Below are 22,761 nucleotides of genomic sequence, written 5' to 3' on the forward strand. Positions count from 1 at the left end.
GTAAAAGCTTTGAAAGATAATTGTATATTGGAAAGATATGGATTCTGTCCCTAAGATACCGGTTGGTACGTAGTATGGGAAGAGGAAACTCTTTGCTTTGAAATCAGTTGTTTGCTTTCTTGCTTTGAAATTTCCCATAGCCACAGAAGGGCCACAGTCACCTTTTCATCACATCCTACCCAAGTGCAAACTGGCCAGAGATCTCAAAGAGACATATGACAGGTAAGTGGGACTTTCTTGCCAGCTCACAGTATATTGGTTCTCACTGAAATGCTATCCCCCTCTTCATGCTGTTGACTCATTGGGATTTGTGTTTCAGACCTAGCTTGCCAGGCAAAATGTTTGCAGAATTGCTATCCTAATCATTACCTTGGTCTCCCTTTGGATATGTTAAAAGTTCTTTAAAGTTGGTGATGTTTGTCACAGCTTTCAGAATTATTTTCCTCCTTAGCACAGACGCACATAATGACAAGTGGATTGTAGAGTTGGAAAGTGTTGTAATATGAATATCATAATGCTGCAGAAATGCTCTAAACCTGCAGCCAAGAGAAAAATGCTTCACGTAGCACTGATGGCAAGTCAGATACACTGCCCTGGCTTCATTTGGTTACACTGTGCATGTCTGGACAGTAAATCTGGATTAGGTGGCGAGACTTTCAGCTGAATGAAAAGTGTAACATGCTGTTTCTTGACTGGATTAAAAGTTCTGGCAAGGATTTCAAAGGAGCGCGGCGTTAGTGTTGAATTTCAGCAGGAGCTGGCACCAGCTTCCTCCAGCGTGCTTCTGCTCTGACAGCTTGTCAGTGCGGAGTCCTCAGGTGAGGCAGTCCTCAGCCTTGGCCAGAGACCTTGACAAAGGAGCACAGAAGGTTTTGGTGGGGAGGGAGATGATGTGCCCCTTGATTAGGGTGCTTGTCAGGCCTTGGGAGAATTACTCTGGAGTTCTTTGTAGAGCACATTGTATGGCATCAGACAGACCCTTTAGCCTCCCTAGATTGCAGTTCCCTTTGTACAAAGGGAATAATGGCAAAGCCACAGCTGTAAGGTAAGGCACTGAGAGCCTAAATAATGTAATGATTGCAAAACACATTAAGAAAACTAATAAGCTGTTTTTTGCTAAGTTCAAGAGCTGTGAATTTCAGCATGTTTGGAAGGAATGTTGTATATTGTTTGATACAACTTGCACAAAATCTGAACTAAAGTTTAAAATAAGGCACACTTTATGTAGCCTGTAATGCTAATACTAAACTTGACCTACTACTTAGATTTTTCTGTTCCTCTAGGGCTATGTATTTGTGGCTGGGCAAACCCTAAAATGCTTCCAAACATTTTAGTGACACAGTGACATCTTGTGGCATTTAGCAGTGACTGGAGGAACATATGGCCCAAGCTCTTGGAGTGTGCTAAGACAACCCTTCCATGACATGAAGAGGAGGAATAGACTGACCACGGAGAAACACACATTGATGCTGCCCCCAAGATGTAAAATAAGGCAGGGTCTTCCTCCTTTAGGCATTGTGAGTGGGGGAGAAGTGGTGCAAGTTATATTTTGACACTTTTACGTGACATTGTTGTAAGCTAATGTAAGAAATAAGGTGTTGATAAGAAAATAAAATGTCTGTGCATTTGGTTGGAAAGCTCTATTTGAAGAATAAGTAGCTGGCTGGGTAGTAAGGTGGTGTTCTGTGGTATTTTTCCATTAATGCTTCATATGAGAGAATAGGAAACACACGTATTTCATCTGCAATCAGATCTGTTGAGAGAGGCAGCAGCACCTTGCCAGGCAGGCGTAGAATTAAAATTAATTTTTTGGTGAGGTAGAAGAAATGGTCTAGAAATAGAGTTTTTATTTTGCAACTCCAAGATGAAGAATTCCTGTGTGGCAGCAGCTCAGGAGTGAAGTCTGTGTGGTCTTCTACGAAATGAGCGTTAGTCACAAGTGACATGGGGTTGCAGAAAAAGCAAATAGACAAGAATGCATAAAATAAAAGTCTTGTCTGTAAGATCGGAGCCAATCCCTCTCAGGATTGTAAAGCCCCTGCTGTAATAAATATTGTATCCAGTTTCGGGCGTCACATTTGAAGAAGGATTTGGGCCACCTAGAGAGTGTGGAGGAGTGTGAATGACCTAAGAGGAAAGATTGAAAGATCTGGTGTGTTTCTTTTAGAGGAGAAAAGACTGCTGGGAAGTGTTCAAATGCCTGCAGTGACAATGTGCTGTTTTAAATTTACAGAGATTTCTGGCATAGCGTTTGGCATAGGGGAAGAGCACAGTGAAGTGGAGAGAGCACTTCGACTTGCAGATGGGAACGCAGGGCTCCGGGTTCTGCAGCTCCAGGCAAAGGCCTCTTCAACTCTCAGGGTTGCTCCAGAGGTGCTGTCGAGCCCTTGGTTTCCTGTAGATGGTGCTGAGGTATTTCAAGCAAGACCCAACATGTCCCCTTAGCAAGTTGGTTTGTACAAAACCACAAGCGTATGAATCTTTTTATCGTTCAAAATGTCCCTTGCGTTTTTGAGTGAAATGTCAGTGTTTTATAAGGTGGGAACCAACAGCCAGGTCATCTTGATTATAACACTATTGCTCCTGTAGTTAATGGAGTGTTAATAACCTGACAGTTTAGAGGTAATCAACATTTAGTTCCTGGGATCTTTTTAGAGAAAAGGAATGGAGAAAACTAGAATGTTTCTTTTTAATTAATTCAGAAAGTAGATTTGAGAGTCTTCGTTCATCTTATCCCCAAAATCCAGCATGGGTGTGGAACAAAAAGCAATGACTTCAGGACCAAGAAAGTCCAGTTGCCATTACCTCCAGCACTGAAAAATTTACCAGTGTTACAATGGGTGTCTCTTTAAGCCACTGTTCAATTTAGGGAGTTAAGACAGCTTTCATCAAGTTTTATCTGCAACTGCATGTAATATGTTAGCTCGATACTAGCTGACTGCTTGCTGGTTTTAGCAAACTTCTCTTAGCTTTATGTTGGAATCGAAGTGAAAGTATGGGGAGGCTTTTTGGGAGGATTGGATTGTTTGTTTCTTCTTTTTAATACACACAGAGCCTTTATATGTTTTTAGCCCAGTGGGATTTGAATTGACTGGTAGATCAAGCCTATCTCAGCAGCTCAGGGAGAAGTGGAATAATTATATGAGATCTAATGAATTATTAGATATAATTTGTGTGGCTGTACTGTAAAATATAAACCCAATTACAGTTATTTGATCAAAGGATGGTCAGCGTGTCCTTTACAAGGAAACGTGAAATAATTTCAAAGCTCTAAGTAGTCACAACCTCTAACAAATATAAACAAACTCCAAAATTACAAGCTCATCTTCACCAAACTAGAAAACATTAATTTCTGATATAAATAGGTTTGACATAAAATGAGGTTTGTATATGTAAAAATTCATAACTCTCTTATTGAATATGAGGTGGGATTGTCTTTGTTTTGCCAATAGTTATGAAAAAGAAGGCTGCAGTTCTGTGGGATACGGGCCAACTTTTGGGTTCCCATTTTGGGGCAGTGGCTCACGGCTGCTGTTCAGGGCAGAGCATAATAGAGCAAAAGAGCAGTGATATTCCAAAAAATGTTCCCCAGCTTCCTGCAGCTCTGGGGGTGGTTTCTGTATATTCAACAGCCTTCAGCTGATCTCACTTCCCGGAATTAGTCCACAATCCTGTGAGCCAGAGTAAATGTTTAACAACTACAGCATCCTCTGATAAGGAGCTCCATGGCTTAACTAGTTTCTGTGTTTCTTTCTATTTGTTCTGAACTTTGTTTCTTCTAGTATCATGAGATGTCTCCTAGGTCTTTACAATGGAGAGACATTAAACAGCTTTTTTCCTATTTACTTCTCCCTGTCTAATTTTAGACTAATATCCCCTCGCAGTATCCTAATCCCTCACCATGTATCCCTCAGTATCGCTCATCATGTATTATCAGAGATTTTTTAAAAAAATTGTTAAAACTAGGTGTTCATGGGGTAAAATGGGATGTCTTTGAGGGCTAAATAGCCAGTTAGAGTATGGGAATTGAAGCTGCTTTTGCCCAGTTACACTTGAAGTCTGGGGGAAGAAGGAAAAGTTGCAGCAAGGTCTCTGGATACCAGTTACATGGTAGAACAGCAGATGAAATTCCCTGTAGATAGATGTAAAGTAATACATGTAAAGCCAAACAACCCTTATATAGCACGTAACTGCTGTGAAAAGAGGTTTTGGAATTGCAGCAGGTAGTTCAGTGAAAATGACAACTCGGTGAAAAAGCTTGGGGTAGAGTAACGCCACAAAAAATTCTCATAAACTGTGCGGAGTGGTTAAGGAAATGAGCAAAGAACAACAGAGAGGCTTCTGTAAACTCCTGCTGTACCTACTGCACTTTTGAATCTTTGCAGCTCTGGGGTTCCTATCAGGAGCTACTTAAACTGTGTCCCTGAGGTTCATGGCATGCAATGCAGCCCGGACTCTTTGCTCCACAGTTTTAGTTGGTTAAGGATAACAAAGTAGAATTGGAGCTGGGTGACTCCCTGATGCGACTTTGAAAACTTGTTTTCTTGGTATTCTCTTCTGTTGCTGGTTTTTGCCGTTCTGCTTCTGCCCATAAAAGAAGGAGGCTTCTGGGTCTGCTGGTCCCCAGCCAAAAAGCTTGGGGCAGCTCGTGGAGGTTTGTGAGGCTCACAGTAAAAAAACTTGCTAAATAGATGACTTATAGGGAAATCTGTAAAACTGAAGACGAGTGTGGATCTGAGCTTCACTTTCTGTGACTTGGCTGCATTTCACATTGCATGAATCTTTGTGTATATATGGGTGAAATTATTTAACTCTGGCTGTTAAGGGCACTCGCATACATTGCTGCTGGGGGATGTAGCTTATTCCTTGTCAAATTATTAGAAACTTAAATGATTTTCCATTCAGGGAGGGGCAGGTGAAGGAGAAATCATGCACATAAAGCTATAATAAAGGCTTGAAATTGTACAGTCGAATGCAAATGTAGAAGAATGAAATTAAGATCCAGATCAGAACCAAAAACTGGTTTTCTTGTTGCCTTTAATTCTAGGCTCTTGTATAGTGCACTGTAGACAAAATTATGCTGAGGAGAGTATAATTATGTAATTAAGGCTTCTGCCTTGGTGCACTTGGACTAAAGAACGAAAGGAACCAACTGTATTTTTTTCTGTTTCCTGAATGTTAAACTATTCAGGGAAGATATCCTTGCAAGTGTTTCATGTTTTCATGTGCCTCTGCTGCTTTTTGGTAACCTGTTGGAACAACCCTGGTAGCTTTCAGGTAGTCTCTTAACTGTTCTGTTCATTTATTGTCATGTTTTCTCTTGTATTTGGCCTGGTAGGTAGTATGGATAACCGCTGCTTCAGGATGCCCTTCACCTTGATGTATTTTGAGGGAATCCAGCTTTATTTGTCAGTTGGTGTATGACTGGTGGGATAAGCAGTGTTACTGGAGTTGCAACATTTAATGCAAGAATTGCAGAGGTATTTGCTGTGCTTTGCATGTTCCTTCAGGGTCTGGAGCCTCTGATCAGATGTGAGGTGGTAGTGCCAGAGAGACAGTGGATTCATCCTTTCAGTTCCTTTCAACAAAAATGAAAGCATACATAGTACCTACTCCGTTTGCAACTTGAAAAATCTGTTATTTTTCAGAGGTCAGTGCAAGATTTGAGAACAAAACCGTGGCCTTTGCTTTTGAAAAGCATTTTCTGCAGTGAGATTTTTTCCCTAATGAGTCTGATCATGCACGGGGCAGGATGGGATTGTGTTGGCGCTCTCATCACTCTGTTGTGGTTTGGTGAATAGTTACACTGGCGGCCAAAGCTACCCAGTGTTTTTGTTTGAAAGCTGAATTTTCAGGTCTTTCTAATCCCTGTATACAACCAGATGAACTTGAAAAAGAGCATGTTAGTTTGTGGCCTACAGTTGAATGCTAGGTATAAATGTTTAAATCACCACATAAAGAGTTTCCAAGACATTTATCTGCTCCTGGCCTGTTCCTGGCATGTTTTAAAATCTGTTTTGTGTAGAGGGGAAATTCGTGGGTGTTAATGACACAAAAGTCCTATTACGAGTCTCAACACACTTGAATTTGAAATTCAGACTGGAATTTTCAGAGCGCGAACTTTGAAATTTTATTTTAGGCCCCAGAAAGTTCTTTTGGAACAAAGTTTGAAATCATAGGACATGCTGAGAAATTCAGCTCTCCGGTGGAGACACATTAGCTGTTGCTTTAGACCGATTTTCAAGTTTATATGTATTGCTAACTCAGTATACCTGAAAATATGTGCTGGGCCTTGCCTCTTCCTCCCTGCTCAGTCCCACTGCCTTGAGCAAAGCTGTTCCCTGGGCAGTGTTGTGAAGGTTTGCAAGGTGGTGCTTGCTTAGCTCCTTCTGGTATCTTTACCCATTTTTAAGCAAATATACTATATTTCATCTATAGGTGACATAGGAAATATATAGGTGTATTTCCTCTGTTGTCAAGATTTACAGACTTCTGTAGAACTACCTGAATCACATTTGTGCTCTCATCTCCCAGCTTTCTGGGTTTTTTTTTTCAGTAAAAGAGGCTTATAGTTGCTTTCAGGCTGAACATGAGGGTCAGACTTTGTTGTCATTCCTGAGATGTCCATCACTTCCACTCCAGCCCTGTTGTCTGAAGTCAGCTTAAAGGCTTAGCTTAGTCCCTGTGGTTTCCTAGAATGAAGAAAGCATTTAGCAAACACGTCTGTGACAAGCAGGAGTAGCTTGGTAGGAAACAGCAGAACCGAAGGAGTCTGTTATTGTGGAAATGTGCTGCTCATAACACCCCTTGCCCCGTACAGACATCTCTTTTTCTTTTTCCTTGGAGAGGAAGATGGAAATCAGAGGTGAAAACATTGCGCCCGATTCATCTTGTCCTTTGCAGCTCTGATCTAGGGAATTTTCCAGTGCCTTGTAGTAGATCTTCAAGAAACTCTTTTAACTTGAGATACTGCTGCAGTGTTAAGAGCAGAGGGAGCAGAAGGTCACTGGGGTGAAGGCTTTCACATCCCCCCAAACACTCATTAGGGGATAATGCTCCGTAAGTACAAGTCAAGGAGCCCTTGCAGCTATGAATCAGCTGGTCCTCAGCCAGGCTGGGGATAGACAAGGTACATTCAGTCTTATCCTATGCAGGGGAGAATCTGGACCACTGTTTTCCTTTGTTATACGTGGTAAATGCTGTATGTATTTATTTTCTTCCTATTTTAGTCTCTGCACAACAGGGGTGGTCCGTTTACATATCAACAACTGGCTGGAAGTGAGTTTCTGCTTGCCTCATAAAATCCATTATGTTGCCACAAACTTTATACCCCCTGAAGCAATTGAGAGAAGCCTGAAATCTATCAGGTAAGAGCAAGCTCTGTCCTTCAGAGTGTGGCCAGTCCTTCCAGTTCCAAGTGTGGTGCTGCAAATACCTGTGCTGGCGCAGCTGGGAGGATGATGTGACACTGAGCTGTAGCGGTGGGGGGGGCATGGGCTGATACAGGACCCTCTGAACCTGACGCCGTGGTACCATGATGCTGCTGTATAGGTGGTGGTGTGAAACCACAGCTTTTCTGTTAACATTAGGTGGTTGTACCGAGGTGATGCTGCAAGAGAGGAATTGTGTGTTCGTTTTTCATCTGCTGACCCAGAATTTTGCTTTTAGAAGAAAGAGACCCCAGGCCCTGTGATACCATAGTTCCTGCATTCCAGGTTTATAGCTTTCTACTGGAAAAAGTAACAAACTTTTGCTTTCTTCTTTTCTTCTACTCTATTCTGTATTTCAGTAATGCAGATGAGCAGTTTTCAGACTAGTTCTCCGGGATTAATTGCATGTCAGCACAGTGCAGTCTTTTTTATCTAGTCACTGGGGCATCCAGTTACTCTCTATCCCCATTTTATAGACAGCATCTTACTTTGTGACATAAAAATAAGCTTGTTCTGAACCCACTTACAGCAAAAGAATGATATTAGAAGCTATTTTTTACCAGTAGATTGACCCCAGGTACCATGGTCTGGCAATAACAGCCTCTGGGAAAAACTGCAGTTTACTGTGCAAATGTATTCTGTTTTTCTGCAGGCCTTACCATGCCTTATTACTTTTAAATGATGAGAAGTCATTGCTTAATGAGCTCCCGTTGGACTGCTCTCCTGCCCTGGTGAGAGTAATTAAAACTACCTCTGCTGTGAAGAATTTGCAGCAACTGGCTCAAGATGCTGACTTAGCGTTGCTGCAGGTACGGGGAACTGTCAGCCGCAGCTGAAATTCTTTTAAATCACGAGGTGTTTTCTTTCTGTGCGCCAGCGGGTGTCTGTGGCGCGTGAGCACGTCGGTTCTCTTGGTGTGAGCAGAGTGCACGGAGAAAGCGTGAGCCTTAGAGCGTGGGGAAAGGTTGGAGAGAGGAAGGGCACCGGCGCAGCGACAGCACTCGACAGGCTTGCAGCCACATCCCATCACAGAGTGCTGTGGGGTAGCAGGGCTGCCCGGGAGTCTGGAGTCCCACTGCTTAGGACAAGTCTGTCAAAGCAGGCTGCTCGAAGAACCTGTCTGTGCAAATTCTAAATACCTCCAGGGTACCTCCCACAGCCTCTCTGAGCCCTGGTCCGGCGTTTGACCAGCATCAGGGTGAAAAACTTTGCACGTATCTAATGGGAATTTCCCATCTTCCACCTTGTGTGTGTGTGCTGCCTCCCGTCCTGTCCCTGTGCCCCTCTGCGAGGAGTGACCTGTCTTCTCTGTGCCTTCCTGTTAGGTGGCTAAAACCAGAATGAATACTACTCCTGACTTACACCACGGTGGTCTGGCTTGGTTCCGCCACGTTGATGTCTGTGCAAATGGAGGCACCCAAAATGCAAGTGAAAGCTTACAGCTGCCATGGCTAAATGTGTTTCTTCCTTTGGATCTGCCAAGATCTTTTCATCTAAAGAGCTCTAAAAGCCTCTGCAAACCTACCTATTGATTTCCCTTATTCTGAAAATTTCTGCTAAAGCCTAAAAGAGAGCTTCCCTGGGACTTTGCAGTCCTGGGAAGAAGCTCTACTTCAGGCTTCCGCAAAAATTTTGAAGCAGTCTCTCCAAGGCAGCAGCTCTTTCTGAATGCCTTTCCAGTATTGACAACCAGATTTCAAATCTGCATTGCTCAAGGTGATGTGACGAGCCCTGGAAAAGGGAAGTTTCTGCTCGCGAAGGGAGCGAGACTGGCAAGCACCTGAGACACGGGGCCACTGCGGAGGACTGCAGGCATTGCGGCCCTTTACTGCTCGGGCCTGGTGGTGGTATTAGATGAATCAGGAGAGGGGAGAGCCACTCTGGACTTCTCAGGGTCGCTTCAGACCCGGGCGTGCAGTCGATGCCTTGTGTGACAGTGGAGAAGAACACGGCTTGTCATCTCAGGTGCTCCTGATGGCAGGTCCGTGCCTTCTCTTATTCAGAGGGAAAGGTCCTGTTTTGCAATAAGATTTCTAGGTCTGCTTGCAGTGGCCTGTGGTGTTGCTTGGTGTTATATACCTATGGGATGAACTCTGGAAATTCCCTACTGCTGCTGTAGTTTTGTTCTCCACAAAAAAGCAAAGTTAAACGCATCTAATGATACAGGCTGGATTTTATGTCTCATAGACGCTATTTATGTGGCTCTTCCAGAGCCATTAACAACCACCGACTTGTTTAACACATTAAAACACTTTGTGTAACTCATTACTGAAATATCTCAGTGTATTAAAAAGGCAGGGTTGCTTTCCTTTATTTTTGTATCATGGCAGAGGTCGAGTCTTTTGTTTCATTTTTCAATGCATTTTGTGCATAAACAAAAATAGATTTTTGGGGCACGAAAAGTAACTTAACTTCCATAGATACAGTTTGAAGAAATTCCTTTAAGGCAGGAAATATTTAGAAACGTTGAAGCGAACCTCTGGGAATTCATGCCCTTGTCAAATGCTTTTTGATGTGCCACATGTTATATTAAACTGGGAATTTATTCTGAAGGCAGGGTGAAAGAGTGGAACATTTTTCTTTCATTTCATCTCAAACGAGACTTTTCTGTCAATGTATGGAACTCTTGCTGAGTTTCAGTTTTGCTTTTGCTCCCCTAATTTTTCCCTGTTTTCTCAATGCAGGTTTTCCAGCTTGCTGCACATCTCGTTTACTGGGGAAAAGCAATTATTATTTATCCGCTGTGTGAAAACAACGTCTACATGCTTTCTCCAAATGCCAGTGTCTGTCTGTAAGTAGAAGGAAAATGAGTGACTAGCAACGAGGGGATGAGAAGTGCAGATATGCTTTCCTTTCCTGCCTTACTAGGTACAGAGTGGGATCTTTCTTCGTGTAGGAATTTGTTGAGACTGTACAAAACACAAACCATTACATGTGCCTGAACTCGCAAAGCCAGCGTGTGGTGGGGAGGAACATCATGGCAGATCAATATGCTTCTGCAGTGATGTGGGTCTTGGAAGCAATATTTATCCTGTGCAGCTACTTTTAGTATTTTTAGTAATTAAATTAATTTTAGCTCACTGAATATCCATATCAGAAAGGCTGCATGAACCTGGAGCAGTATGGAAACGTTTACAAAACAAAATACTTGACGATTAAGTTAAACAAATGTTTCATAGGACTGTCTGTATATCTGGCACACAGCATCACCTTAAATTAATCAAAAGTAGCAAATCAGGGGAGTGTTGCTCTCAGTGTTGTACTGTTTCGTTTTATACTGATGTGCCTGCTCGCAGACAGAAGGCAGAGGCCATTTTGAGAGCGGGCAGCAGCAATGCAAGGAATAGGGAGACAGTGGTGGGTATTTTTGCTCTGCTGAAGATTGGCAACCCTTTCTGTGTTGGATTTGAGATGTTTTTAGAATCTGTGTTGGAACTTGGTTATAGGAAAATAGTTTTAAATCAAAACTTCTGTGATGGAAATATAAAAATAGGGCTGGAAGGGACCTTGAGGTCATTCAGGAACAACTGTGCCTGTGTCATATATGGCAGTGCTGTTCTTAGAGACTTTTGTAGATGGAAAGCATAAGAAAGACAGTTTTCCTAATATTTAACTTGACTCTCCTTTACTTCTGATCAGTGACACTGCTTGTCCTGTCAGCATAGGCAGGAAGAACAGTCACATCTGCAGCTGCATTTTGCATATGCAAAGATTGAAGATTGTGCGTCTGTCCCACCCATCCCTGTCTTCTCTTGACTGCCTAACCCCTGTTCCTTTGATCAGAGACTGCGAAGGTCTAGGCTTTTTATCATTTTTATTTTTCTCCTCTGGTTTCCCTTCACACTAACGTTAAAGCCAAGATAAAAGTGCATATGCTTCTCGATTACTTTTGCAGGATGCAAAATGCCATAAACTATCCGTGCTGTTTTTCTAGATAACGCAGAATATTTCATTTGGGAATTGGCACTTCTGCAATGCTTAAATGGATAAGTGTTACGCTGACCAGCAAAATAAAACTGATTTCTGCCTTTCCCTCTTTTCTGTAGTTACTCTCCATTAGCAGATGCGTTTTCTTGTCAGTTCCGAGGCCACAACCTGCCGTCGATGCTTTCCAAGTTCTCCCTCCCAGTGTCACTCTCAGAGTTCAAGAATCCACTCGCGCCACCCGTTCAGGAGGTGAGATGGGGAGTGTCCACAAGCCTCTTGTTCTCCTGCTAATGAGAGCAAGGAATGGTGCTTCTGGAGTACCTAGTCAGGAACCTGCTATTGCAGGTTGAGAGGTTGCCAATTACTGTGTTTCTAACCATATGATTTGTTGTTTCATGCCAAAAAGCTGTGAGGATGTTCAAGGTGAAGTTGTGTGGATACTCTGCTAGGACAGCACAATCCTAAAAGAAAAATCAGAATGTTTCTTTCTCTTGAGTGATATAGTAGGGAAGCCTGAAACTCCATTTGGTCTGTTGAAAACTGTCATAAATTAGTAAGGCTGAGTGCAAGTTTGTGGATTCCTCACAATCACATTTAATTTTATTATATTCCATCTGCTTTAGGTTCACAATCTGGTTTTAAAAGCAAACTGTCTATTCACTTAGCTTTTGCTATGAAACTGGAATTGTTTAAAGGCTGTTAGAGGAAGTAGGCTCAGCGTGTAGTCAACAGAAGTCCATGTGTTACAGCATTAGCATTTTAACGTTCAGATTTGGGGTAATAACATACAGAGTTTGGATTTGTGAGCCGTCGTTTTGCTTACATATAGATCATGGCTTGCAGCATTTCTGGGAACTGGTGAAATGCAAGAAGGAGCTCAGTAACGTGAGCTCTCCTGGCTGACACTGTTTCCTTCCCAGATGAAGAAGCTTGCACCTCTGTACACAGCTCATTGTGGCAAAGGAAGCACAGGCAGATTGCTTTAGCTGATTTCTTGCAGCGTTGTTGCCAGCCTTCATACTTTGATAACTTGCTGGCTATACAAATTGAGCCACTGTTCAGATATCAAGAAGACAAGCAACAATTGCGCACGCAGGCACAATTGCGAGAGAAGAATTTGTTGTAATTACAGGTTGGCAGAGATTATGATCGGAGATAAAGATAAGTAATGATGTAGGATCTAATCCCGATAATATGTACTGGTCAGCTGCCACCTTGGGAGGCAGGGGAAGAGCAGTTTTACTCTTCTGTCAGTACTTCTCTGTAGTTACAGACAAATCAGTGTCCTGGAAATTGAAGCTGAATTAATTACATTGATTTTATTCTAGCTGCAGTAGCTTCAGGAGACATTCTTACTCTCAGTACTCCTTTTAAAATTAATTACTTGCCTTAATACTTCTTCAATACTTCTGGTTGTTCTCAGACGTCCTACTTTTGTTTGAAATACACAAATAAACTCTGCCACTTACTACTGCAGTTCTGCCTTGAAACAGCAGTGTGTGAGCAGTGTTTGCCAGAGCTGCTGAAGTGCTAAAATGGCTCTTTTAGAGCATGTGCCTTCTCTCTGATGCTCACCTGTCTGTGATGGGGTCCTAAAGGTCAACAGCACGCCTTGATTCCATCATCCTTTCAGCATGTGTGGAAGGATGAAGGGTGATGCTGCGGTACAGAAGTGCCTTCTACAGTCTGAAAAGGGGAGGTGAGAACTGTGGTTGCAGAAGACTTGGGGCCACATTGGCAAGACGTGTGCATGAAGATGAAGTAGCCCACCATACACTGGTGGGCTGTTTGGAGTCAGGGCAAGCGCTTTTTTTGATAAAGTGTGACAGTTCTTGGGGGAGTTGAGACTAGAGAGAGTTCTTTGATGTTTTCGTATCACTTTGATTTACCCATGTAGAACTATTTGTATTTTTGTTTTATTAGGAACTAGCCTTTTAAGAGAGATGAATCCAATCCCTGTGCTGAAGTGGTCAGGTTCCAATTGTGATTAACAGAGTTCTAGTTGATAGAGCAATTAATCTGATGAAATGTGGGTAGGTTTTTGTTCCACTGTGTGGCGATAAAAAAGGCTGTACTCTGAACTGTAAATATTGTCAGATTGTATTTGTTTTGCCTTTGAAAAAAGTTAACAAAGTTGGGGACCTTTCACTGTAATTTTGTTCTTTGTGTACATAAGAGGGGATGTGGGGATTTTGTTTGACTTCGAAGATTTTCACTAGTAGTCTGTTACCTTGTGCTTTTCATCATGCTGACTGTACTGTCTCCGTATTACTGAAGGTCATTTGCGCTCGAAGGTCAGTGCTGTGGGAAGGGCTGGATTTTCTGTAGAAACTCTCGTGGTCTCATGGCATCCATCCCCTTTGATTCTTGTCTTAAGCATGGGACTGGCTCTCTCCTTTTGGCATGTGCTTCTGGGTGGGCAGAGGACATGGAAGGCATTCATAAGTCCACCATACGAAATAGGAAAGCCGTTGAAGAGCTCTTCCTCCTGTTTTTATATGAAGTTGTACTGCTTTGAGTTGAAAGAGGACAAAGTTATTTTTGTTTGCTTACTGTTACACGGGTGGAATTGCTCCGTTCGAGTAGATAAAAAAAAAAATGTGACACTGGCATTTTTATACTTAGGGTGCTGTGATATTTTTTGGCTGGTAGGAGGTACAGACAACCTGCAATACCCAGAGCAGGGACAAGACTGCCTTGGATGACAAAATGCATGTCAACATGCTGCTTTTGGTGTCTGTCTGTCAAGTAGGTGGGAGATGTCTAGCGAGTGCTGTCTGCCAGGACCACTAGTGCTCTCAGCTGTGCCCTGCGCTACAGACGGAATTCTTCTTGAGTCTGTCATCTTGATCCCTTTTCTTGCCTGTGATGATGAGCAGTATATTGCAGTTGAACTCTGTGGTGGTTTTATATCTATCAGTGCTCTTGTGCTTATAATTTGAAAAGATTTTATTATTTGTGTAGTCATCTGTATGCTAGCTTCCCTCTCTCTGTGTTTATCCAAGCAAGGCAAGTTAGCAATGGTGCAGCAGCATGAGGATGAGCCTGTGCCTACAGCTCAGCTGATCTGGTGCTGATGAGAGGAGGCTCTGGTTTTCCTTTCCACCCTCAGGTGTGTGCACACATGCCTTCCTCCTCTCCCTCTCCCCTTTGTGCTAGAGCTCTGGATCCTGTCCAGCTTGACTGTTCACTTAACTTGTTTCAGCTGCTCTAGTTTTCTACCAGGTTAGCAGGTGGAATTTGCACAGGGGGAGGTCCAGCAAGCTCCTGGGCTGGTGCAGAACAAGGGAGGCATTTCTGCAGCTGGGGATGTGAGTGAAGAAAGCAGAAGCTATTCTCCCCTTTCCCAGTGGCTCCACCATGCTGTATGGTGTCACCCCGACTTCAGCAATCCAGGGCAGCCTGGCAATGTCCTGAACAGCAGCCAGTTCAGCTCCTGCTGCCCGTCCTGGATCTCACCAGGGTGCAGCCGTGGGGTGAGGAGATCCTGCGAGCTGATACAATAGGTAAACTCTTCTCTTTCAGTGTTTTTACTGGAAAAGAGACAGTTTGCATCTCCTCTACCCCGACCCCAAAGGAGCCGTCCTTCCTGCTGCTGCCTGTGACTGGTGGTTCCTGTCCCTGTGCTCTCCTCTCGCAGACGTGGCGCAGCCTGATGACTGCAGAGCACACCAGAGTGGACTCTGGTGCTGTTCAGTGTGGTGCACAGCCCTTCATAACCTCCTGTGAAAGCACAAAAACACTCAGTGACCTAAAACCTTTAAGCTGGCACACGTTCGTAGATAGGATGTGTGTGCTAGGCACTGCAGCTGGGGCGTGGGAATGCTTTAACCTGCTTTTCAGTGCAAGGCTTTCTTTGCACCATATCAAAAGTTTCTTCACTCAGCTACTGTCCACTAAGTTTCTTTGCAAACCAAGAGAGAGGGATAGTGCTTGTGGCTTTCCCTCATCTGTGCATTATGGCCTCAGCTAGTTGCTCTGTTTCAGAAGCTGTAACATCTCTCTAGCCTGCCTTGAGGAACAAGCAGGAGGGATCTTTCCACCCATAAGGTAGAAGGGGTGCACGGAGGTGAATTAGCCATCCCATTTCCTCCCTGCATCCCCTTCACTGCACTAGCTCTTTCTCATAATGCACATTGTTATTATTATTATCGTAGTTATCTAGTTCTCCCTTGATGGGGCTAGGATAACTGCGGAAAAAAAAACAGATGGGAAAGCGTGACAGCTGCTGCTGAACAAAATAATGTTTAATTTTTCACTTTTGTTTTAATAAGTCTGGCCATCCTGTTGGGAGTAAGGCACCAGTGGATGAGGCCTCTGCCTTACGCATCCGGAAAACGTGCCGTGCTTTGGGTAACAGCTCGGTGGAAAATGAGCAAGTATGTCAGGGGATGGGAGTGGGAGGAGAGCTGCATGCAAATACTGAATGGGCAGCTGTGTCTTCCGAGAGACACGCTGCAAATGTGACCGTTCCGCTGGGCATCTGGAAGGCATTAAGAGCCACGGGAGCTTTTGTTGGCAGCGGGATGAGAGTAATGTTAAGGTGCATTTATATTCAGTTGGACTAGGTGTAAAATCAGGGGGGTTTAGTGTGGCAAGTTAAAAATATAATGTCTTTCTGCACCTAAGTGGAGGGTGTGGTTAAGCTGAGAATTCAAAGCTGTTACCTAATGATTAAAATGGCAATATGAGACAATAAATGTTTTGTCCTACACTAATAAGGGGTCTTTAGAGCCTGTTTTCTATAGAGTAGGGAGAAGTTTTACTAGCTGATCTATTTTCACAAACCAGTGTGGTTTGAATGATAAAGGAAGGTCATACGTTTCAGCAAACATCCATTTACCCCAGCGACTTGGTGCTGTCCTACTGAGCCAAGGCAGCCCTTAGTTCTCAAGTCAGACTTTGAAGAGTGCACGTGTCAAGTAACCGCATAATCCAGACTGGAGAAAGGGGGCTCATGTACTTCAGTAGGCAAACCAGGCTGTGTTTTAACTCATTTTATGGTCGTGTAGTAAGAAACAAGCTAGGATTGAGCGCTTCTGGGTTGCTGTTTTCCCTTCCCTTTCCTGAACTTGCTGCTGGTCCCGGTTATCTTGGGATTTTCCTTAGCTTTTTAGGTCTGGGAAAGAAAACAGCCTTATAAAGTCCTTGCAGGAAATGGGATTTATTTAACACATTACTCGAGTTTTACAAACGCTCCCTTTGGTTCCCAGAGGGAAGAGAATAATGAATGCTGGATCTTGTCCCTCCAAGACTTGGGGCTGAGCTTTCCTCTGACTGTCCCAAACTGCCCAGATGGGCTGACGTATAATGCCCGTGTTTTCAGACACTAATACATCTCTGCTTTTGTCAGTGAGCACAAAGCGATGTATTGTTACCAACTCCTTCCGTGCTGCCTGGCATGACAACAGCCTCTAACTTTGCCCGGGGCCTGCTGCGCCGCAGCACGGAGCGGTCCAGATGCTGCAGCAGACAGGACTCCTCGTACAGCAGGCTGGAAAGAGGCAGCATGGGGAGATGGGAAGGATGAAAAGAATATGGATGAAATTTAGAGTTGATTTTTAGTTAAATTAAGCAACGAAAAATGTTTGGGTTTATATTTCCATCGTGGTCCTGGTGTTTCAGCCAAGAAAGCCTGGCTCTAGACTCCTGCCATGCCAGATGATGACAGTGAGTGGAGGCAGGCGTGGGACTGAAGTATATCCTTGCCTGGGAAGCTCCTCCCAGCCCTTTTGGCTTCAGCAATGAGCCCAGCTAATCAAGTAGACCGAGACCAAGCATGAAGATAACCCTGTATCTCTGAGGGAGGAAGAGCGTTTCCAACAGTCAGCGCGGCACAGATGGTGCAGAGAAGCCTCTTCTCCTGCAGACCTGTCTGTAAGCCCCACCAGAGCTCAAGAGGAGCAGATGGAGAACGGCTGTAAATTAGGTGTTTGTGTCCAGAAGGACGAGCAGCAGAATGGATTAGCAAAGCTTCTGCTAGACCTTAACTGTAAAAACACTTGCTGCTTTTTGGTAGGAAATAGGTTTAAACCTGGAAAAAATGGAAATGGTGTGAGGCACGTCGGCAGTGATGGCACAAAGCACGCTGTTGGGCGCTTGGTGTTAGTGGCAGGATGCTGCATTGCTTGGGGTTTTTTCTACGACTAGATTTTAACGGGTACCAAATTCTCATTGAAGTCGAGCTTTAAGACAGTCAATGATCATCATTCTCTCTTCTCTGGGGATGGTTGTCCAGGCTCACTTCAATATGGAAGAACCGTTTTCTCTAGTTTTCAGGTTAGTCACAGCCAATCTCCAGCTCTCCCACTTCCAGCACAAAGGCATTTGGCAGTTGTTGGTTGGAAAGCTGTCACACCGCTTTTCCCTGGCTTCTTGTTCCACTGAGCCACAGCTGCTGGCTCAGGGCTGGCTTTCTAGATATTTACACAAGAGTGTCGAAGTGGAGGTGCATATGCAGGATTAGAGTGTGTTGGATAAGACTTTCCATGCACATGGAGTGTAAAAAATACAACTGGCTATTATTTTAATTCATGAAACTACCAAAGTGACCCGTGGAGATTGGTCTGGGTCAGGCCCTACCCGGCAGATTCTGCAGGTCTGGTAGAGCCTCTGAATTGCCTTGGATTTTCCCAGAGTTATTTTGTGCTGTGAAATGTGCAGGCTACTTTCATTTGATGTGAAACTAGTTAATCAGACATCACTGTGTGCCAACAGGTTGGAAATTTAAGTAAAATACATGAGACATCTTTCCATCCAGGCCTGCATTTGGAAGGAAGGTTTTTAGCAACGTAATCACTGGAATAAGCCTCCTCTCTCTTTCAGGCTGATTTCAGATGTTAGCAAAGTACTATGCATTTGGTATCTTTTGCCAGCTTTACTCGTCTTTAGATTTTCTATTAAACATGTAAAATGAATTATGGCTTTTCTAAAAAAGATAATGTTTGAAGGCGATCCTGGATAATATGTATTAACATTAAAATCCATTCAGTCCCCAAAAGTGGTAATCCCTGAAAAGACAGGGTGTGGGTCTGTCTGCAAACAGAAGATGTTTCTTTTGTGATTTGATAGCGGAGGAGTAACTGAGAATTACAAGATTTATGGAAAAAGGAAAATTATGTGGGCTGATGAACTTCAGTTTGGGGCTTTTACTGAGATTTGGCCCGTTATCCTGATGATTAATACAGCAGAGCCAGCTTCCTTCTCAGAGTCTGAGCTCATTCTGCATGTGTTTCTCTCACCAAAACAGTGTTGGTTGCTATGAAATCCCCAAACAGCTTTTGTCAGTGAATCAGTGTTTTCAGAGCCATTAGCTATGGGAAGGGTTGCCTGCAGTGATATGAAAAGGCTTTTTGTGCCGAAATTCAGACACGGTGATGTGTTTTGAATGCTCCTTCAAAACTCCTGAAAAATGGGCCATGCCAAGAACCTACAAACGCTTGTCCCTCACTCTACCCACCGTTTTCAGTGGTGCTCTGGGGACGTTGTGCAGGTCTTCAGCTGCTGGAATACAGAGGTGTTGCACATGTTTGTTTAATATGAGCGTCATCTCTTGGAGCTTCTGAAACTCTTGCCTGTTTGCAGCCTAAAAAACCAGATGCCTTTGTAAGCTTAGCCTGTCCTATTATTGCAGAGGGGTGGTGAGGAAGTGGGGGGTGTTAACCCTTTGCATTGCGAGGGGACTCCTTGCCAGGGCTGCTGGAGCTGTTGGCACTGTTTCTGTATCGCCGGGTCCTGGCAGGGCTCTGATCTCCGGAGGCTCTCCCGTGGTTATGCAGCAATTTCCCACCTGACAGCAAATGGCTCCTACTTCTGGGCACCTGTCTTGGTTGCTTCGACTCTGCCCCATCACCCTGCCCTCTCCTTGGCTTCCTGGGGCAAACTGCACTTTAATCTGACCGCTCTGGGATTAACCCTTCGGTGATTACTGATTTTAGTGGGGTTTTTGTAGAAACCAGCAAACTGATCTCAGGGCTCACACTGTTGGGCTGTGGGCATCAGGGCCTGCATCCAGTTGACTCATTTTCCATGTCTTGTCTCTCAGAAGGAAGACTATCCCATTTTCGTAGCACCTACAAAACTTGTTTTGTTAAAAGAGGATGGAACAGCTCCAGGTGGGCTTGTGTGGCTGAAGCATCACGTGGGGAGGGCGGTCAGCTGCTCTGCTAGAACACGGCAGTGCTGGAGCTGTGGCAAGGGGCAGGGCTGGTTCGTTTGAGGACACTGGCTATGCTGGTCAGCGTTGCATGAAGACATGTTGATCATTAAAGGTTTGATTACAGCCTGAGTGTCCACAGAGGCTTTGGGTGTGATGAAGCTGTGTGCCTGGTCACCTTTTTGTGATTGGAGAAGAGATAAAACTGTTGTGTGTGGGGCAAAGCATTTCTCCTTGTGACTCCTTAGTCACAAAGCCTAACCTTTGTGCATTGTTTTCCTCCTGTATTTTATTTCAGGGTTGTTTAATACCTCATGTCTCACTCTGCAGACTCAGCTCATTCAGATGGTGATATGGATGCTCCAACACAGGCTTCTTATTCAGCTTCACACTTACGTCTGTCTGATGGTGCCGCCAAATGAGGAGGATTTCCGAGCCCAAGACGAAGACATGCCCTTTACTGCCAGAGTTGGAGGCCGAAGTTTAAGCACCCCCAATGCTCTCAGCTTTGGCTCGCCAAGTATGAGCACCCTTTTCTCTGCTGTTCAGACTACAGCCCACTTCTAGAGCTTCCCTTAGTGATGCCTAGGGTAGCCAGGCCTTGGTAACAAGACAAGTTGTCTTTGCTGGAGTGCTTACTAATTGGGTCCAGCCCCTCTTAAATTTAGAGCTGGGCATTGGTGAAAGTCTTAAGGACTATTAGACCTTAAATTCTTGGTTTGAAAAAGAAGTAGTGCTTTGTAATTTGCCAGGTTCTCATTTGGTCATGTAAAGTATCAGAGGTACTTCTGTTTTGTTGAAGCAACTCCCTACTTCCTTGCTATACTGGAAAGTGACTGCCATGTTCCTCTGGCTGCACCACTGTTCCTGCAGGAACCTTGCTTTTCAGGAGAGAAGGACAATTGTGACAATTTGTTTAAAAACTGCATTGATTTCTGTGGGCTGTAGAGCCACCTAAGGAGATGCAGAGCCAGCTGTCTTTCTCAGTCACAATCAATCTCATCACTAGTGGTTGATTGCTGTTTGTCTCCTGATTTCTTTAATCTCCTCAGTGCCATTCTTCAGGGCAATTCCAGGAAAACATTTTTTTCAAGGGTAAAAATCAGATCCAGTGCTGAAATCCCCAAACTTTTCTGCCTGTGCTGCTACGAGCAGCATTCTCAGAACGCTACTGGGGTTGGATATCAAGAGAGATTCTCTGTACAACTTTCAGCTTTACAGAAGTCATGAATTAGGGCAGAAATCTTGGAACGTGAGTCAGATCAGTCTGCGATCTGCTTATCCTGGCTCGCTCACAAGAGGATATTGCTTCTTGGCCTTTCTTTCTGCTTGCTCCCACCTTCTGTGCTGTTAGGCTTTTCATGTTACCACTTCACGGTATTCCAGCAGAGCTGGCTGGGAATTTTCTCTTCAGTGTTTTTTATGGACTGTTTATGGTCTCCAGAAGTACAATTTTCCACACAAATTGATGCCTTCGTTGAAACATTTGACTTTCCCATTGAGAAAATCGCTGTGTTGTCATATGACTAATTGCAGATACATGTAGCATTTCAAGAGCCACTCTCTTTGCTCTACAAATCTGAAGGGATTATTTGCAAAGACTGCACAGAAACAGCCTGAATTGATAATCTTTGCATCATTATGCTGAGGTATATAAAAATTATGTGTCTCTTTCTCTCTTCCCCTGATAGCTAGTAGTGATGACATGACTCTGACAAGCCCTAGCATGGATAATTCCAGTGCTGAGTTGATACCTGGTGGGGACTCACCCCTAAATAAAAGGATGACGGAGAATCTCCTAGCAAGCTTGTTGGAACATGAGCGGGAAGCTATCCTTAATGTCCCTGCTGCCCAAAATCCAGAAGATCTTCGCATGTTTGCAAGGTAAGAAATGAGGAGTGCAGAATGTAATCTTTTTTTTTTTTTTTTTTCCTTGTTGTTTCATTGGACTCAGCAAATCCTTTTAGCTTGGGATTTTTGGAGGATAAATTCTTTCGGGTTTGTTCCCCTTAACACCTGTTTCATCTGTGCACATCAGTTTTGGACAAAAACTGATGTATGTGTCACAAGAACACTTGTTACCGAAGAGTCCTAGATGTGTGAGGGAGCATCAGGGCAAGTGGTTGGACAACACGGACTTCACTGTTTGCCTGCGAGTTTTCCTGTGTCCACACATGGTAGTCATAAAACTGCATAGCCTGAAAAAACCTTCTGAGCTTGCACAGCAAAGACCCAGTCATGCTGATGCTGTCGCTTTGTGTCCGTTGGTATTTCCAAGCCTGTATTTTAAGGTTTGTAAACTCCATGCAAATATGAGACAAAGAGCACAAGACACAAAGCCAGCTGAATACTTCTACAGACCAGCCTACAAACATTTCGGGGTCTGTTCTGCGGAGATGAGCTGCTCGTTACGTTAGGTTAGTTAGGCTAAAGTCATTAGGATGTGTGATTAGTAGCACACAGTTCTGTTGTTACAAATTTTAACACAGCAAAATACACAAGATGTGGTTCTGCACATGGTAAAAAGCAGAATAACTTCCTAACCAGCCATCTGGGAAAAAGGTGGGGGGGGAAAATACTTTTTCTTCCTAAGCATTTCAAAACACAGTGGCATCACTGGAATGCAGCTTTCACTGGTTTTCATACTTGTAGAGCAGAAAACCACCCGAGGCAAGTCCTGCAGCTTTTTCTATACTTCCCATGTTCAGTTGGTAGTCCCCTGAAAACCCGGGTCTTGCTCTAGGATGAATATAGTCAAGTAGCCTAGAGAAACGAATTGCAAGAAAATGTGTTTCTTGTCTGTGTCAAAGTTTGCAGCTATGCTGTGCTCGGGCACTTTCACAGAGCTCACCCAAGCTTGCGGGTAGTTACTGCTGAGTTACTTGTCTTCTCCATCATCTGTAAACTGTTCAGAGGATATTCTCTGATTGAGAGGCAACACTTCGGCCATTTGGGAACTTTGAAATGTTTTTGCCTCATTACCAGATAAGTCATTACAAAACCAGTGAGAAAGGCAAGGAAAAACAAAATGATAACTGGTGATATCTTAAGACTGAATTTGTGTGGGACGCTTTGGACCAGTTTAGTGGCAGTGCAGATTCTCAGATATCCTGGGGAGAGGAAAGGATTTCATGATTGCTCCCCTGTCACTTCCCTCATCTGGGTAAAACAGCCATTTGAAAGCTCTGGAATTGCAGATGCAAAAAAAATTACTTTGATTTCTCCATAAAATCAGCTGCTGTAACCAGG

At 43.8% G+C, this 22,761-nt stretch overlaps 1 protein-coding gene across 2 annotated transcripts in view; it reads left to right on the plus strand.

Moving 5' to 3' along the window:
• NPRL3 (NPR3 like, GATOR1 complex subunit) overlaps positions 1-22,761 on the plus strand; it is a 44,260-nt gene that overhangs the window by 16,624 nt on the left and 4,875 nt on the right. For both annotated transcript variants that reach the window (XM_026858623.1, XM_026858622.1), the window contains exons 6-12: positions 141-222; positions 7,230-7,367; positions 8,083-8,239; positions 10,115-10,221; positions 11,477-11,606; positions 19,843-20,032; positions 21,204-21,396. In XM_026858623.1, the coding sequence (XP_026714424.1) occupies positions 141-222; positions 7,230-7,367; positions 8,083-8,239; positions 10,115-10,221; positions 11,477-11,606; positions 19,843-20,032; positions 21,204-21,396 (997 nt within the window). The remainder of the gene's footprint in view (positions 1-140; positions 223-7,229; positions 7,368-8,082; positions 8,240-10,114; positions 10,222-11,476; positions 11,607-19,842; positions 20,033-21,203; positions 21,397-22,761) is intronic.

The sequence above is a fragment of the Athene cunicularia genome (assembly GCF_003259725.1).
Source record: "Athene cunicularia isolate RWA chromosome 14 unlocalized genomic scaffold, athCun1 chr14_part1, whole genome shotgun sequence".
Taxonomy (NCBI): domain Eukaryota; kingdom Metazoa; phylum Chordata; class Aves; order Strigiformes; family Strigidae; genus Athene; species Athene cunicularia.